Source organism: Saccostrea echinata, unplaced genomic scaffold (genome assembly GCF_033153115.1).
Source record: "Saccostrea echinata isolate AGI-Se365-2 ecotype Australia unplaced genomic scaffold, CSIRO_AGI_Sech_v1 ptg000012l, whole genome shotgun sequence".
Classification (NCBI taxonomy): Eukaryota; Metazoa; Mollusca; class Bivalvia; order Ostreida; family Ostreidae; genus Saccostrea; species Saccostrea echinata.
In genome coordinates this window covers 1325922-1345276 of record NW_026889761.1, presented here as the reverse complement: position 1 = coordinate 1345276, position 19355 = coordinate 1325922, and the positions used below count along the sequence as shown (strand labels likewise).

Below are 19355 nucleotides of genomic sequence, written 5' to 3'. Positions count from 1 at the left end.
AAAAACTTCTGATTGAGAAGAAGAAAACACTTGCTGTAGCCTTCATCTCGACATTTAGATATACTGATGATGTATTATCAATTAACAATTGTTACTTTCATTCATATGTCGATTCGATATATCCCAGTGAACTCTAAATAAAAGACACCAAAGAGTCTGCCACATCTGTTTCATATTTTGGTGTTTTACTGACTATAGAATTTAAGGGCCAACTAACAACTAAATTGTATGACAAACGAGATGATTTCAACTTTTCCATCGTCAACTTTCCTTATTTATGTAGTAATATCCCGCTATCACTGCATATGGTGTTTACATCTCCCAGCTTATTCGATACTCAAGAGCATGCTCCGAGTACGATCACTACTACTGACAGATAAGTTGAGGTTATAGGGATTTCAACAACTTGCTATTTAAAGTCAGCATTTCGTAAATTCTATGGTCGTAATTATGACCTTGTTAGCAAATATAACCCATCATTGGGTCGTATTTTGGCTGACTTGTTTCATACCAATTGTTAGGATTTTGTTTTTATATTGAATTTGACTATGGAATGTTCTGTCTACCTGATCAATACTTACGGCTCACGGCGGTTGTTACCAGTGGACAGGGGATGCTTACTCCTCCTAGACACCCTATCCCAACTCTGTTATTTCAGGGTATATTATATATTCATTGCTTGCTCTGCTCTCAATTTGTGATGTTTAGTTGTACTTTTTGAGCTTAGTACTGATTGTTATCTTCGTGTGTAAAAGGTAAACATACAGAATAGTTTTCAACATCTTAAATCCAGTAATTTCCAGTGGTCCGTGTTTATGCCCTTTTCACAGATTTGTATTGTTTTTGGAATTTTTGAGATCGATCACTGTACGTTATCTTCACCTTTTTCATCGCCTTTTATTCATATGCCAACTCGATATATCCCAATGAACTTAAAATAAAAGACACCACAGAGTCTGCCACATCTGTTTCATATTTGGATGTTTTACTGACTATAATGACCAACTAACAACTAAACTGTATGATAAACGGGATGACTTTACATTAAAATCTTCAACTTTTCTTATTTATGTAGTAATGTTTCACTATCACCTGCATATGGTGTGTTTGTCTCTAATTCGAGACGCAAGACCATGCTCAAAGTACGTTTAATTTTTAAACCGAGGCATGTTACTAACAAATAAATTGATGTTACAATGATTTCAACAACCTCGTTTAAAAATTGTTTGCAAAAAAAAGGTCTTTCATTTGGTCACATTTTGTCTGACGTTTCATACCCATTGTTTAGCCATTGCTTTATTGTTCACCTAAGCCGAAGGCTCAAATGAGCTTTTTCCGATCAAAATTTGTCCGTTATCTGTCGTTGTCGTAGTTGATGCCATTGGCGGCGTCGTCGTAATAACTTTTCACAATTTTAGATTCTTCTCAGGAACAGTTGAGTCAATTTCACCAAACTTTCCACAAAGCATCTTAAATTTGGATAAATGTTATTCAAATGTGTTCTTTCAAGAGGAGATAATTAAGAATTATTGAAAAATTAATGGCATATTTTAAAAATCTTCTTCTCAAGAACCACTGGTCCAATGACATAGTGTAAATTCAAGTTTGTTTAAATCATGACCCCCGAGGGCAGGGTGGGGCCACAATAGGAGATCAAAGTTTTACTTTAAAAGAACATATTGGGGGAAAAAAGCTGATGATGATGGAGACGCAGGTGACCGTTGTGGCCTCATGGGCCTCTTGTTGAACTTAATTTGACTACGGATTACACCGTCGACCTGATCAACACATAGGGTTCACGACGGGTGTGTCTGGTCGAAAGTAGATGCTTACGTTTCTTAGGCCTCTGATCCCACCTCTAGTGTTTCCGGGGGTGAACAGGACAAAAACCAGAGGTGCATAGTATCAGGTGCCGAGGAGGAGTACTCCGGTCCTTTGCATTAATCAGGTAATCAAAGTATCAGTAGTCAATTTCTCAAATTTTTAAAAAGTGGTCTTACAACTGCCTTAAAAGTGCAGTCCAGCAAAAGGTAATATTTGCAAACAAGGTCATCATAAAGACGATAGAAATGCAGAAAGTCCTGCAAGATTATTTATATTGTCAGTAGCCTGTCTCGGTTTAAAAATCAGCATACTCAGTACATACTATAGGTAGCGATGAGAGACATATACACCATAGGCTGGTAATTGGTGGAATATCAATGCATTATTAGAGATAGAGAAGTTGAGGATGGCAAAGTTGACATTATTTCTCTTTTTTGTATAGATAAGTCGTTATTTTGTAATAACGGTTAATGGTTATAATCCAAAGATGAAGCAGATGTAGCAGATTCTATTGTTTCTTTTATCCAGTTTACTGAGATATATCGAGTCGACATATGAATGAAAGTAACTATTGATAACTTATAAAACTTTGTTGATATATAAATGTCGAAATTGAAGGCGACAGCAAGACTTAACTTCTTCTCAAATAGAAGTTTTGAATAAAGTCTGCTTCATACGAATAACAAAGTAGGTCGGCTAATAAAGGAGTCCAATTAGTGCCGTTCGAAAGAGCCCAACAGATTGTTAAAAGACCACTGGTCTAAAAAGGGAAAAAAATTTCGATTTCCACTTTTCATAGAATCAGCTGTCCAGATTTCAAAATTTTTTGTCATTTTTGTCATTTGATATTATTGATTTTAAAAAAAATTATTTTGATTTTTTTAAAGTTCTTGAGAGTTTATAATGAGTAATTGCTGAACACAGTGACATATATGAATGTGACAGAGTAAATGCGAAAATCTTTTGTTTTGTTTTCCTTTCTTCATTTTGAAGTTTTCTTATTCTGGAAAAAACTGAAGAAAACCTTTCCAAAAATGAGTATAAAAGGTACCGAGCATTTGTAAGGAAGTAAACACAGTGTTTTTGAGCTCAAAAATTATAGCCAACCCAACCTCTGCTCTTCTCCAACACATATACACATAAAATAATTTTTCTATGCCGATTAATTATTATAAAAACAGAATGTGAATCTAAAACCAAAATTGTACAGAAGCCTTGTAAGCTAGACTTCCTGCAATAAAAGTTTACCATGGGTCTAAAGCTGTTGCCTAATCACGTGCACTAGTTTTGTGATGATATAATTGTTCCTTCGAATCCCCCCTTGCTTTCCACATCACTATCCAGAAACTACGTGACCCCTAGTTCCATTATGTATGTGGCTAAAGCGTGTTGATATCAAATTGTACCTCTCTTTGTCCAGTACTAGTACGATCGCGAGTACCTTGTTGGCGTTGGGATATTTTTATAGAGGTAAATGATGCCAGTTGGTTAAGTTTCTTTACATATGAATTCAATAATTCTTATAATTATAAAACAACTATATCAATATGTCTACGATATGTGATCAATACTTATGCTGAGAATCTTCTAAAGAAAACAGACACACAATTTAACTTTCTCATGTTGTGAACGTCGAGGAGCATTCGGCAAACAATCAAGTAAAAGACACTTTGAAAAGGCTGCAGGGTAAAGGATTAAAAAAGCGATATTAAATTTGTTCAAACCATTTGAGGCCTTGTCTGAATATTTAGCCAATGATGGTGAAAGTTTGGTCTTAACTCTGAGATTGTAACCGGACTGAGAGGTTCCAGTATTTATTTATGTTCCATTTAAACGTATCGTTCTACAAATATATGTGAAAATAGTACATCAATAACAACTGGTCATATAAGCCTTTCAATTATGAAGTCAAAAGAGATACTTTAACCATTCATGTGATCAATATTTTGGCGATGCATATCTCTTTCAACCAGGATGACCTCTCAAATGACAGAAAAACTGTTCCGCGTGATCTATTTAGTTTTGGACACACTATTTGATTCCAGCAAAATATTTGAGATACACAAAACTGACGAGACCCAAAGCTTCCTGACATTTGTAGATTTGTAGGACGGCATCCTGCACTATCGAGACTATCTTCCGGTTCTGGGAATCAAAATTTTAGATTTTTTTCCCTAAGTTAATTTACAAAGTAGACAAAATTAAATGCACAATTAATATGAGGAAGTCTGCATATTGCGAGCAGTAGCGTATGTCACCCCAAACTGACCCAAACACTGCAATATTGGAGCTGACAGCAGAGTAAGGAAGTTTACGCACAAAGTTAGCACAGTATTTCACAAGATGACTTACCTGAACAATGTCAGTACACAATGGTCACTTGTTCTAGTAACTTTTATTGAATTCCTCGTTCTTTTTATGGCAAGAACGACAAACTTTGTCCAACCGATTCTGCAGAAACGACTTTGACTCGATGCAAGGAACAATCCTTTCAAGTTAAAAAAAAAGATTGACCTGGCAGTTACTGAAAAAAATGAACTTGAAAACTTTGCTAAATTTGACTGTTTCCATGACAATTGTGAGCAAATTGAAAATCTAAGATGTGGAAATTTAAGCACAACCACAGAAGATGATTATCATTTCTGCGAAGTTCCATTAAGGTACCCGACCCATAATAGCCTCGGATTCAGTGAAATTGAACGCATAAAAGATATGTATGGACTGAGTACTCTGTATATTTAGACATAATTTTAATGTTTTAGTATCAGTATGTAAGAACGGAATGTGCCCTAACTTATGGCCTGTCTTGTTCTTGAAGAGTTATCCCCCTTTAATAAAAAAATCTTTAAAAAAAAAATCAATCTGAAAAAAAAAATGTTTTTAATTCGTTTTTTTTTTTTTTTCTATTCCTAAGGACTAATTAAATACATCTTTCCACCACAGCATTTATTGATATTCTTAGTTTTTATGTTTTTATTTTCAAAGAAATGCTTGTCCCCATAGCCGACTCTTCAATGCAATCTTCATTGATTATAATTACTGTTTAGTTAAGTAATTACATTGTTGAAATTTTCTTTTAGTCAATCTTTTTCAACTCTAAAATTGTTTTGAATTAATATCAGAGTATTTTATGCATGATGGATATTTAAGGTTAGAAAATTAGCTCTTAATATGGGTCTGATACCTTAAGATTGTGAATTGTTCAAGTCATCTGCGAGAACATTCGCAAAACAAAACTAGTTCTTTTTTGTTTTTTGTTTCTTTTTTTCTTTTCTTTTTTCTTTTTTTTTTTTTTTTAGTTAAAAAAAAAAACACGGTAAGTAAATAATAAATGAATAAATAAATAGATTAAGTTAAATCTATTTATTTATTTACTTATAAACTAATTAAGAATATTAATATACTTAAATAAAAAAAAATTAATCAATCAATTTTTATTCGATGTTATTTGTTTAAGGTATTATTTTAAAATACAAACCATCTGATTTACATTATCCAAATACATGTATTTAAAGAAGAATTCTCATTAATGACCTCAATAATGACCTATATACATGTATAGTAGTAAAAGTGTTTTATTTTTGTAGCAAAAATGATATCAAGGATTAAATTCATTTAAGTTAAATGTTTTCAACAATCGTTAGTTTCAACATAGTTAGATTTAATTGAAGTTTTTTTATGTTTTTTTTTTTTTTCTCAATAAGAATTTTCTGTATTTCATAAACACTACTATATTAATTCCTTGAAAAGATCTGCTTCGTTTTATAAATGCCAGATCGAAATTGATACATGTGCTAGTTTTTGGTGTGAATACTCACTGAAGCATGACTAACTCCCCGTTGTTGTTTTCTGCGACCACGTGCTGTTTGGCACCGTGTTTATTGCACAGCATTGTGGGTATTGCCGTCCGCCATTGCGTTCTGTGTTTGTGTGCTGTCCGTGTCTCTTGTGTGTTTTCACGTGGGATTTAGGTAAGTTACAATGTCACTTATTTCAAGATGTTAGATTATTTTTCTGAGACCCATTTCTGTAAAATCGGAAGGTGCGTGACCTCCAGATCGGTGGCAAACAGAAAGCAACAGGTGAGCGCGCGCTCCTGACTGTTCACGTATTTTCCCACCATGTGCTGATGGCAATGCTTTGTGTACAACCCCGTATCAGAATGTTTTAGGAATCCTTGACTAAGTTATAAGTTTCTGATGTATACTAAACTATCTGAGGAACATCTTGACTTTATTTCATGTAGATCTTAACAAATCACAGATTTACACCTTGGGAATGACTTCGGATCCACAGGTGCGAAAACACGTGTATTGGTAATAAACAGTAGATGTTCACGGCGTGACATGCAATCGGTAATTCATTATCAATAACCAATACTAGGATATGACCACTCTGACAGAATTTTCTGGTCGAGGCATTAGAAATTATTAATGGTGGGTCGTTATTTTGTCAGCAAAAAACCCATTAAACGCGTTAAGGTATGGTTCAGCTCTGGTGCTTGTGTAATATACAGGGTCACAGATTGAAAAAAAGTGATGACAGATAATACACACATACATACAGAGAGAGAGAGAGAGGATAAAATCAGGAATCCTGACTGTGAGCATTAGTAACTACATAATGTAGTGTGTATTATGTTCGTCATTTTCAGAGCACAACGTCGCAGCAAAAATGTGACACACTTCTTATTGTGATTTAATGACTGATAGGTGTCCAGTATGAAAACCTATAAATAAATATGTGTCCTGGACATTACTGCTGCCAATTTGACCTGATTACGGCCACAACAACCACTTATTTTTTAGTGCCAATATGTGAGAAAAGAAATGTTAAGGCATAGCTACATGTATGCAAATTTATTCCGAGTCATGATATATGCTTTGTAGGAATAAAAAATGGAGAATAATTTCATTTTTGCATAATGCATGAATAATAAGCTTTATAAGTTGTCAAATCGTGTCATAATTTTTATGAAAGTGAAGTGAATTGTAATTTACGACAGTTAATTGCTTTTTATGATTTAGACAGTGATTAATTATACTTTTAAATTTATGATTTCGTGTAAACTTGTTAATTCTGATTTGTTTTTGAAAATACTTTGTAGCACATGATGATTTTTTTTTACTAGAAGGTTCTTTTTTCATTCATGCATATTAATATATTTCATGTTAAAATTTTATCAATCAGATGATCAGACAGGTTGAACAAGTCAGAGGTCTTCTCTGCATTTAATATCGAGAAATTCCTGAATTAATATTGGCTAGAAAATAATGCAGTTATGAATTATAACTTATATGAATCTTCAGTTCTCTATACTAAATGTTATAAGCCATGTGTATGTATGAAATATGCAGTTGGGGGCTGGCAACATGTTTTTACTGCAGTTTTGACATTGACAGGGAACGCTTAATGTTTAGTATATGTTAGATATGTAGGGCACTGGCATTCAGGATTCTATAAAGTGGAATAATTTTTTCTTTTGGTTTGGCATGGATAATTTGTTCTAAAACAAGCCTTTAGAAGTTAATCTGTTCGTTTTGATTTGACCCATTAATCCGTAGGGTAACCTGATTCCTGTTGGCTTAGATTAAGTATGTGTTTTAATTCTTGTCAAGTTGTTAGAAACCCAGTAATAATCATGGCAAGATTTAAATGACCTTAGTTAATTTAGTATATCCCCCCGATTATAATCTGGGTCACAGGTTTTAAAACATTTAAACATAATGACAGATTAATAAGGCTTACGGGAGTCTTAGAGAACCGATTTTAAAACAAAAGACTTGACGATAAGTAAGAGAATGCCTTGGGGGTGGGGGTAAAGATAGGCACCCTAGATAGACAGTGTTGGTGTATCTATAGAAGGACAGATAACCAACTTGTTTGTGTACACTCCATGCAGATAAAACACTTTAGTGTTGGGGCTATCACAGGTCACTAAGCGTGGTTCTATGGTGTATGGATTCTTCTGTACCTGAATAGCCAACAATAGGAACAATAGCCGTATTTATAAAACAAAAATGTATCCCCGAATGTGCTGATAAGAGTACAGAAAAATAGAGAAATATTATCTTTGATATATATGTGGTCTCAAGAAAAAGATTCGTACCTCAGCAAGGTATTGCAACTTGAATCAGGGATATCAAATGTACATATTAGTGACATTTTCATTGATTCAGAGTCACTCAACTACTGGACTGACCTCCTAGGATATAAGGGCATGGCTATACACCCATTAAACTCGTTGAATTACATAAACTTTTGATGGTAGAGTACATTTTGGAAAACGTGTCGTTTTCATCGTTCATGGTGATGTTTTTCCTTTTGATGTTTAGTAAATTTAAATTAGATAAAATTTTGACTTGAAAACTGTAAATAATTTTTTTTTCCTTCTACAGGTTCATCATATAAAGACAACATCTTTGTCCAAGGCTTTTGTGTTTTTTTTTAAGGAAGGGGCATGATGAAAGATGACATGTTTTCTAATATGGAGACCTGCACCAGGTAAGAAATTATCCTCATTTTATAAAATTTACTTCTCTCTTATCCAATATACACTAGATGCAGGTAGGCACATCTTTAACATGGGCACCATTCCAGGACACGTGTCCCAGAATGCATGTAATAGGGCACCAGTTAAGCAGTGGGGTACCAGTCCATAGAGGGGCAAACTTCTGTACAGCAGTGAGAATACAGTTTCACATTTAAGCATTCAAACTAGTAATCTTGTGGGTTATATCTGATCCAGTGGACCACCGCACACTGTCAACTTTTATTTGCTCATTGGGCCAAGCCATAGGAGTCTTTGCAGAGTTTGGCAAGGAATATTATGGAAATTAATGTAAATAAGAGTGAGAAAATCAATATTCTTTGAAGTTTTGTTGATATAATCATCAGTTTAATTGTCAACGTGTTGTTAATATAATCATCAGTTTAATTGTCAACATGTTGTTAACATAATCATCAGTTTAATTGTCAGCATTTTGCAAATCCAGTAATTAGTGAGTTTTAACAATCTTCCAAAGGATGCACACATTGGACAGCAATCAGACAGCAAACAAATTTATTGCGCAACCTGTTACATAATTATGCATGAAACTGAACATTCCGTTATTAGTATGCACATACTGTATGCACTAAAATAGCTGTCTAAATATAGTTCCCATCATGGCAGAATCATCAGGGAGAACCTGTATTGTGTTTAATCAGGGGTTGTGTAGAGAAATGAGTGTCACATTGAATCAATCATACAGTTCATGACAACTATAGTACTTTGTGTTACCTCAAGTTAGTACTGCACATGTCTGTGTGGTATCAGATAGCTGGTAAACTCAGTACCACTGCAGTTAATGAATGAAATAAAGATACGGGACAGGGTAAAACAAGGGTAAAGGTTAGAGTAAAGTCAGTACTTCATGTCATAGTGACTTGTAGATCTAAGTCTGGTAAAATAAAAGATGAAACAAATTTACATAAGTATAGCCATGGTGCTTGGAACAAAGAGATTGAATAATCTGTCTAGAGGAAAAAAAGACTTGACTGATATATGCCTCAGTAGGGACATAACTGAAAGTAGACCTAAAAGAAGATGCAAATGAAGAGGCCTTAGAAGAGGTGTTACCTGAAGGAGGCCTAAAAAAAGGTGTTACCTGAAGGAGGCCTCAAAGGAGATGTTACCTGAAGGAGGTTACCTAAAGGAGGTCTGAAAGAGATGTTACAGGAGGAGGTCTAAAAATAAATATAACTTAAAGGAAGACTAAAAATAGATGTAAGTTAATAGATATGCTAAAAGAGACTTCAATTGATATGTTTTTGAAAGGAGTCCTCTAAAGAGATGTTACTGAAAAGTGGCCTTTATTATATATATGTTTCGGTAAGGAAGTTTCCAAAGGTATGATACTTGTAAGGAGGCCTAAATAGATATATGTTTCTGAAATGAGGCATCAAGTAGTTACCTAAAGATGGCCTCAAAAGGTATGCTACCTAAACAGGTTTCAATTAATTATAATTGAAAGAAGGACTCAAAAGGTATGTAACAGAAAGGAGGCCATAAAAGGTATCTTACCTAAAGAGACCTTTAAAGGTATGTTTCTAAAAAGAGATTTGTCCCTGTAAGGAGGCCTTAAAAGGTATGTAAACTAAAGGAGGCCTCCAAGGGAATGTTACAGAGAGGAGACATTACTGAAAGGGGGCATCAAAAGAGGCCTTTCAGAATCACTGGAAGGGGGCTGCACAGATGAGATTACTGAAAGGGAGCCACACAAATGAGATTTCTGAAAGGGGGCCGCACAAATGAGATTTTTGAAAGGGGGCCACACAAATGAGATTACTGAAAGGGGGCCACACAAATGAGATCTCTGTAAGGGGGCCGCAGAAATGAGATTACTGAAAGGGGGCCGCACAAATGAGATCTCTGAAAGGGAGCCGTACAAATTAGATTTCTGAAAGGGGGCCGCACAAATGAGATTTTTGAAAGGGGGCCACACAAATGAGATTTTTGAAAGGGGGCACAAAAATGTCACTTCAATAGAAGGCCTAAAAAGGGACATTACTAAAAGGAGGCCTCACAACAAGTCATGATGAAGGGTTTCAAAGCATTGTATCCTAGAGTAATCCTTAAACTAAGAAGTTACTTAAAGGAGGTCTGGTAAAGTGACTTAAAGGAGGTCTGGTAAAGTGACTTAAAGGAGATCTGGTAAAGTGACTTAAAGGAGGTCTGGTAAAGTGACTTAAAGGAGATCTGGTAAAGTGACTTAAAGGAGGTCTGGTAAAGTGACTTAAAGGAGATCTGGTAAAGTGACTTAAAGGAGGTCTGGTAAAGTTAATTAAAGGAGGTCTGGTAAAGTGACTTAATGGAGGTCTGGTAAAGTGACTTAAAGGAGATCTGGTAAAGTGACTTAAAGGAGGTCTGGTAAAGTGACTTAAAGGAGGTCTGGTAAAGTGACTTAAAGGAGGTCTGGTAAAGTGACTTAAAGGAGGTCTGGTAAAGTGACTTAAAGGAGGTCTGGTAAAGTGACTTAAAGGAGGTCTGGTAAAGTGACTTAAAGGAAGTCTGGTAAAGTGACTTAAAGGAGATCTGGTAAAGTGACTTAAAGGAGGTCTGGTAAAGTGACTTAAAGGAGGTCTGGTAAAGTGACTTAAAGGAGGTCTGGAAAAGTGACTTAATGGAGGTCTGGTAAAGTGACTTAAAGGAGGTCTGGTAAAGTGACTTAAAGGAGGTCTTGTAAAGTGACTTAAAGGAGGTCTGGTAAAGTGACTTAAAGGAGGTCTGGTAAAGTGACTTAAAGGAAGTCTGGTAAAGTGACTTAATGGAGGTCTGGTAAAGTGACTTAAAGGAGATCTGGTAAAGTGACTTAAAGGAGATCTGGTAAAGTGACTTAAAGAAAGTTTGGTAAAGTGACTTAAAGGAGGTCTGGTAAAGTGACTTAAAGGAGGTCTGGTAAAGCGACTTAAAGGAGGTCTGGTCAAGTTACTTAAAGGAGATCTGGTGAAGTGACTTAAAGGAGGTCTGGTCAAGTGACTTAAAGGAGGTCTGGTAAAGTGACTTAAAGGAGGTCTGGTCAAGTTACTTAAAGGAGGTCTGGTAAAGCGACTTAAAGGAGGTCTGGTCAAGTGACTTAAAGGAGGTCTGGTAAGAGACAGGAGTATTTAACTAGCGGATTGTTCTCAAGGATATATCAGAACATCACTGTAATCAATGCTAAGACAAAAATTATTTCTTCACTGCTGTTAGAGTAAGTTGTCTTTAAAACCAGAGATTCTCCCATTCAGCCAGCAAGTATACATATTGGAAGTCCTATACAGATGCAGTGCTAGGTATCATGGTTTCACTGCATGGTCTCCAGGCTTATAATGTGTGTGGGATGTTTTTTTTGATTTGATGTCTTTAGAACATTATTGATCTGGTCATTAATGAGACAGAGGACTGTGAATTGATGACAAGGAAGTGATTGAAAACTCCCGACCTCGTAAGTCATAAAACGATGATGAGGGGGCTAGTATTTATGTCGTCCTGGTATCTCGAAGGTTTATGTTGATTAAAGGAATATTTTGTGCTACAGCATTTAGTTTTTCATTATAAACCCTATAGTGTTCACAATGAAAGATCATTCTCTTATAAGGTTGTTTTTTAAATTCTCGAAATCGAATTTGAGAGAAATGTTACAGTTCGGTCCACTATTGTCAGAGAAATTTTATATATTGGTCCACTGTTGTTAGAGAAATGTTACAAATTAGTCCACCGTAGTTAGAGAAATGATACAAATTAGTCCACCATAGTTCGAGAAATGTTATATATTGGTCCACTATTGTCAGAGAAATGTTACATATTGGTCCACTATTTAATCCATCAGTGCCATCTCTTTTTACCAAGCCCACATTTATTTCAGTCTAAGCTTGCTTAAAGTATTGATGCATATCTTTTACAAGTACATTATTTATTTAAAATACCTGTTCATTACTAAGTTGTCTTTGGTCAGAAAACAGGACAAATTTTGCATGGATCGTAACAAGTTCAAAAGAAATCTTGGAACATTTAATGAATGACCCAACTTCTCTCTTGTTAATTAGATTTTTATGGTTGGATATAGACTAATATCCCACTGCAAAAATATTGGTCGCACAAATTGTCCGACCAGAAAAAGACTGTTCACATGAAAAAATAGATATGGTCAAGAAGATCAGCAAGTTTGACCAGTTCATTAATTCTGACCATTAGTCTAAAATAATGTCAAGTATGTGCATGAATTGTCCGGATAGTTTGTGGTGCTTGGTGTATATAGAATTGTCCGTAGTTCGTGGTGCTTGGTATATATGGAATATTTAACGCCTTGGATGTCACCATTTATTCCTTCTGTGTCGTATTGTCTCTCAAGGGTTATAAATAAGATTTGGTTAGACCCGGTACTACGAACATGTGGTTGCTTTGACTGACAATAAAAAAAGATATGTTGTGTCTGGAATTTGATCTATTATTTCATAAGAACTGGTCAGTTTGATTTGCTATTTTTCAGTCAGGTTAAACCAAACAGAGGCCAAAGTGATAATAAAATCTTCAGATAGTTTCTATGTCTGGAGGTCATTCTATGGAGCATTTGTACACTGTGATTTTGTACTAGATTATATGGTACATGTATTTCAAATTTTAAATCATTTAATCTTTAAATAAGTAAAATATAGAATAAAAAGAACTGAGCAAACATATAACTAAATTTGAAATACAGAAAAATGATAGATTTGATTGGAAAAGGGTGGGGGGATTTAATATGTATTTCCATGACCTCACAAAACAGAATAATTTCAGTATGACCAAAGATATGTTTATTTTGTTCCTAGTTGAGGTCAGCTTATTTCTTTCCAAAATTTATTTCCAAAATCTGCCAGCCCCCCCCCCCCCTTTTCAGAATCAAATGGCCATCCCTTAATCAGTCTAAGGAAAGAACAAAAACAATACCTGTTTGGAAAAGCTCCCTCCTTACATATAGAGATGGAATGGAGTTTATCTATGCATTTTAATTTTATGCTAGTTTGGGGGGATTTACAAGCTGTATTTTTGAGAGTTCATTCAGTAGAATTTAGGAAGTCTTTTAGCCTCTTTATTTTCTGTGTCAGATGCCAGAAGCTAAGAGAGTGGTGGCTCTTAATTCCCCATGAAAAAAGAAACATCTCTGTTTGATAGGATTAACTCCTCAGGAAAACAAAGAGAAAAGAAACCATCTTCATGTTTCCTTAGAACGAACCGTTCTCCTGTACTTCAGTAGAATTAAGATGTCTGTGTGCTAGCGTTCATTAGTGATCACATTAATTAAGGATCCTCCTCTAGTTTATGTTTTTACTCTAAGTGAAAATGTTACCACATACAAACACTATCATTATCTTAACAGTGGTAAAGGAAGACTTTTGTCTACGAATATTATAAGAGGTATTGTTGAGGAAACTTTTTGGGTTTCTTTGTTCCTTTGAAGCAGGGGGGAGGGGGGTTGAAAGCTTACTATAGACCAAATTTCTTGATTTCATATTTATGAATATACTTAGTTGTATTTTTTCATTAATATCATTTAATAACATAAGAATGAATGTTTACTCTATGAACAATTTTTTTTTATTTTCATTTTATGCCAATTTTAGGGGATTGCTTGTCAATTGCTAGTGTGTTACAACAAATTAAAAAATAAATAAATGTGTGTGCGGCTAAATAGCCTTCTTTTTTATTGGACAGCTTTCTTCATTAGACGTATTAAGATTCTGCCTGTATCTGTTAAAAATAAATTTGATCGGTGGAGATTTAGCCAGGAATTACCTGCAGTTGATTTCTGATGATAGAGAATTATTGATAGGTTACTAAGCTTTTATTTGGAAGTGACTGTTAAGGCTGATAAATAATCAATTGTTGCAGGAATGGTACACAAAGCTATAATTATCCTCTGGAATAAAAACAAGTTCACTTTGATTAGATAAATCATTGCTGGTTGAGCCGTAGTTATAGGTCTATAGATAGGGTCCAGGGTGACAACACTCCCGTTCCCTGATAGGACCTTCTGGACATGCTGATAGTGAGTTCAGGGCCACAAATAGACCGCCAACGCTAGTTCCTTCTCTGAGAAATTCCCACCATGTAATAAAACTCTCAAGTAGTGTTGTACTCCTCATCATGTAAATGACTCCAGCTCCTGCTATGAATTTCAATAATTGAATATGCCAATTTTTGTTGCTTAACATTGCAACACACAAGAGGTTTCTATTAAGTTGTGCTCTAACTGAAAAAAAAATAACCGCACACAAAAGGGAGGAAAAAAAGTTTTTGGAATTATGTTGTGAATTACACCGGAGTGCATTTTGTGAACACATGCTTGTGCGGTCGGTTGTAAGAATCGGGGCTGGTGAGAGGGACAGTGGAATTCTGGGATTGTACCAAGCGATGTCGGACTCCGAACAGGAAGGAGGATGTGTGAAGAAATCGCGATTGTCCAGTTATAGTGACGGGGAAGTCAGTGTAAGGTGAGGGGTGGATCTAAAGGAGTGTGTGACGTGGAATGATAAACAGAGGAAGTTATGTCAGAGTGAATTAATGTCAGGAGGGGATCTTGGGGGGTCATTGGACAGGTAACCATAGCAGTTAGTTGTCATAGTGATATATATATCAGATGAATTTTATGCAAGTCTCTCAGGTGAAGTCAGGAATTCCGGTATAAATAGCGGCTTTTCTGTGATATCGTGAAGGTATGAGGACCAAGATATCAATTAAACATTTTCATCAAGTGTTGACAGTTATGTGTTAAATTATGCTAAGGAAACCTAGACATTGATATGTATATTATTCTCTCATATTCCCTGAGGCGATTCAATGCTTAATATTCAAAGCTTAAAAAAAGGGAAAGACCTCAGGAAGTTGTGATATGTGGAGAATATCAAAGAGGGAATTTACATAAATTCAATCTAATTTGGTGGCATAATTAATGGGGGCTGTGCATTGTTATAAGAAACACAGAGATATATTAGGGAATTTATTGATTAAGTCAATACAGTGGTCATAACCTGAGGCCATTTTCTGGTCACAGGGATAAAAAGCTTTGTTTACACTCTGTATCAACTCAGCTTCAGATCACCTTAATCTTTAGACTCTCACAGAGTGTACCGTATTTAATTGTACGACCATTGTCTTTATTAGTCCATTGTCAAAGAAGGTCAAACTAAACCCTGTTTGTCTTTTGCTAATTTTTAAACTTGCATTTCTTGGAAATTGGACTTTAATGTTACATGTAATATAATTTTACGATTAATTGATTCTGTAATTATAGGGTTAAATTGTACATTTTACATTTGGAATTTAATGTATTTATGTACAAAGGGTTCCTTATATCATGGAGGAGTAAAGAGTTTAACGTTTTGCTTGTTTTGAAGTGAGAAAAGTTGTGGCATGTTATTATGGAAATAAAAGTAAATAATTAGAAGGAATTAAATTAACAGTATGAAATAATACCAAGCCCCTAAGGCATCGTAAGTCACAGGTTGGCGGACTTGGTCGTTAACCTTTAGGTTTCATGGCCCTCAATGTCACTCAGAAATATTCAAGCTGCATTAATTTTTTTTTTTTTTATATTTTTCTTTCCTGTACAGAACACTTGTAACACAGATTCAGGACTTCTTGTAACATGTTCCTGATTCATTAACGTAGTTCACATGGGGCACAATCTTTGAAAATGATCTTTTAATCATTAAATAAACTGATGGGTTAAAAGATTTGGTGGGTTTTACATAAAATGAACACAGAATTAGAAGGCATTTTAGTCTTGGCTGAATTTAAGAGCCATCATAATGGAAACAACTGAATAGTGGAGCTCTGAGTTTCTTTAACCTCCAACCAGCATAAAGAACATAAAGGGGGCAGCACATGGAGCAGGAATGAATCGCCCGTGGAGCGCGGGAGGCATTGACTCTGATTATAGTATCAAATTCTCATGTGTTTAAGTACACTCAATGTTTGTTCTGCCAGAGATGATGTGATGCGCTTTATTTCATTTCTAAACACCTTACCGTCATAAGAGCTTTGTAATCTCTTCAGTAGACAAGGACGAAACTACAAATGCAGCGTAAAACTCCAAGCCCTATCAATTATTTAATGATACCCTCAAGTTTTAAAACAATCTAGCGATAAGTTCTTTATTTTATGCTATCTACAACATCTTCATTTAAACCGTGAGATAGTGGATAAAGTCCTTGTAAAATATGGACACTGCTTGTGAATGAATTGATAAGGTCTGTTTTATTGTGTTTTTTATTGAAAAAAGATGGTGATAGACTCTGAAGGAGTTTTTGTCAGAGGAAACTCTGGTTCCTATGCGAGAGGTTCTGAGATATATATTTACATTAATAATATTGACTAGGGTGCATTAAAATTATTTAAGATATTTTAATGAAGAATTATAGCAAACATATAGTTATTTTAAAAGTTTCAAATAATGTCCTTTTATGAGTCTACTCTGAGTTAGTTGCCAAATATCCATCCATTGCTGTGCATAGTGTGAAATGTATATTGATTGTTAAAAAATTTTGCCTCTTGGAAAACAATTTCCACTAAATTTGATGAATAACAATTCTGGAGAAAGGGAACAAAATGTTACAAATTTCATGGTCTTCTGCTCCACTAGAACTTGAGGAGTGGAGATACAGTCAAACTTTATGATGTTCTCCAAAAATCCTGATTAAGAATTAGCAGACAAACTGGTAGCATGAATACAATGAGCACTTAACCCGGCCTCTACCAAATTTATGCATTTCATTAAATTTCAGACCCAGGTTTGTTGTCTAAGTTCTGAGCATACATTAAAAATACTCTATACCTAAGAAGATCTTTATGCCTGAACATCTAGCAGAGAAATATTTTCTTTATAATTTAAGTTTTACTAATATCCATTATATTTGAATGTTGTTCAAAGGAGAAGTAAGTGGTCTTATTTCCCATGTCTTTATTTTACCCAGAAGTGATTTATTTCTAAAATAATTAAAACCCACATAAGTCAATATAAATAAGAATAATAAACTTAAATAATGCAGTGCCCATCTAAACAATCAGTGAGAAGTTCTACATCTTAAATTTTTTTGGAAACTGTTGTAAATCTATCATGGAGACTTACATTGTCAATCTACAGGGACGTTACTTCAGAAGCTTGGTGGTCGGAGTGTCAGATAATTTCATTTTGGCAATTTGAAATATTTTTCACTTTCATTGATTTTCCTTATGACATAATTTCTACTCTGTAACATACATAAGGACTGGGAAAACTCGCCTCTGTTAGGAGAGAATTTTACACAGAGGATGGCCCAAATATTTAAAAATATGGTGGAGATAAGTTAAAATTTGTGGTAAATTTAAAAATGACAGTAGACGCAATAGAGCTTGCTTAAAAGGAACTGATGATTAATTTAAAAAAAAAAAGAATTGACAGTAATAGAAGATTTGAAATTCCCCACCCTTTTGTATAATATATTTTTAATGGACAAAAATGGTTCAAAAAGAAGGAAAAAAACTGACTTTTAAGGAGTTTTCAGCATTCACTAAATGAAAGTTATTTCCTACATGACTTTAGTATAGCAATTATTCTGCATGGTTATACTTGTCCTATCACAAAGAGTCATTGTCATTCCTGAGGATAGGCTTGTTAATGATGTCTTTCAAACCCTTGCAATATTCCAACATGCTTTAAATTTGTTAACAATACCAGATATGCATTTGGGGGCCTCATGAACTGTGGACCTAAAATTAGGTCATAGTGACCTACCTTTTGAAATTTAATAGCTATTTGACATGTTTGAAATATTTTAATTTGGAATTTTATAGCATATAGGCATAACGTGTTCAAAATATATCTTGTGCCTTCATTTACTAAGTATTGATATTTGCTAATTGGAGTAATGATTTGTATAGCCTAAGAGTAGGTGATGATTGCTTAATTTTGTCATTTTTTGATATGCCCAATAAAGTAATGAATGATGCACATTTAGCACATTGTGAGGTCTAGGAATACTAGATGTCATTTGATGCACTTTCTGCTACATACTTGTGAAGTTTTTCAGAAGAGCATTTTTAGGTTCCTTTATAAGGCTTATTGTCAAGGAACAGTTTATATTTTTAAGGCCTTTTAGAAATCTGCCAGTATTCTGTACTTTTACCCGGCTGAAATCATGATTGTACCGGCCAGATTATTTGTTGAACATTGTTGAAGAAAAATTTGATAGCATCAGGGGTAGACAAATAGAATTTTTCAGTACTTGCCCTCGGACAGGTTACCATCGTAAAATTACTTGTCCTACCAAAAAATATGCTTGTCCCACTTTTTTCTTAATTAACATAAAATTAAAGCATTATCGTGAAACATTAAATTATTTCTCAACTGATACGTACACTACATGGGGACGAAACTAGAAATAAAATAGCTTAATTTTTTGCACGGAAAAATTTAGGGGTAAGTCTTGTTCCAGGGAGATTTCTTAGCTTGTGCAGTGTGCATAATTTAAACTTTTCTCTGTATTACTTTAACATCCCAAAAATACTGAAAGAGAAAAAAAATTTTTTTTGAATATTATAAAGTATTTGATTATGAAAACCATCACTGCATGTCGATTGTGACTTTCAGTGATCGCCAGTCAACAGCTCCAATTTTAATATCAGTATAACACGTTTGTACTCACGGCATGAATTTTTACATTATTTTTTACAATACCTAAAAAGGTCTAAAATCCTCTTCAACTTTTTTGACATGGAATCGATAGCTGCTATGTTTTACGTCCTGTGTGTATTTTAACTACACATAAATGGCTAAATTCTAGAGGAGTTCCGACCGAGTATTCGATGTAGTGATGAACAGCAGCGAAGAACAGGTGCTCTACTGTGATTCATTACATTTCAACAGCGATAAAACAAACAACATTTGATTTTTTGTTAACTGGAGAAGCACTTGTCCGCGGGCAGGTACCACTTATCAAATAACTTGCCCGCCAAACAAAATTGGTTGTCCCGGGCGTCGGGCAATGCT

General features: G+C 34.7%; 1 protein-coding gene across 5 annotated transcripts in view; it reads left to right on the top strand.

Annotated features, from left to right (window-relative positions):
- The first annotated feature begins 14498 nt into the window (after nucleotides 1–14498).
- The window catches only part of LOC133185173 (CUGBP Elav-like family member 2), a 43821-nt gene continuing 38964 nt past the window's right edge, over nucleotides 14499–19355 (top strand). For 2 of the 5 annotated variants that reach the window (XM_061320233.1, XM_061320230.1), the window contains exon 1: nucleotides 14503–14820. In XM_061320233.1, coding sequence (XP_061176217.1) covers nucleotides 14669–14820 — 152 coding nt within the window. In that variant the 5' untranslated portion in view covers nucleotides 14503–14668. Of the gene's footprint in view, nucleotides 14821–19355 lie in introns of all 5 variants that reach the window. The other 3 variants (XM_061320229.1, XM_061320234.1, XM_061320232.1) reach the window with 3 other exon arrangements.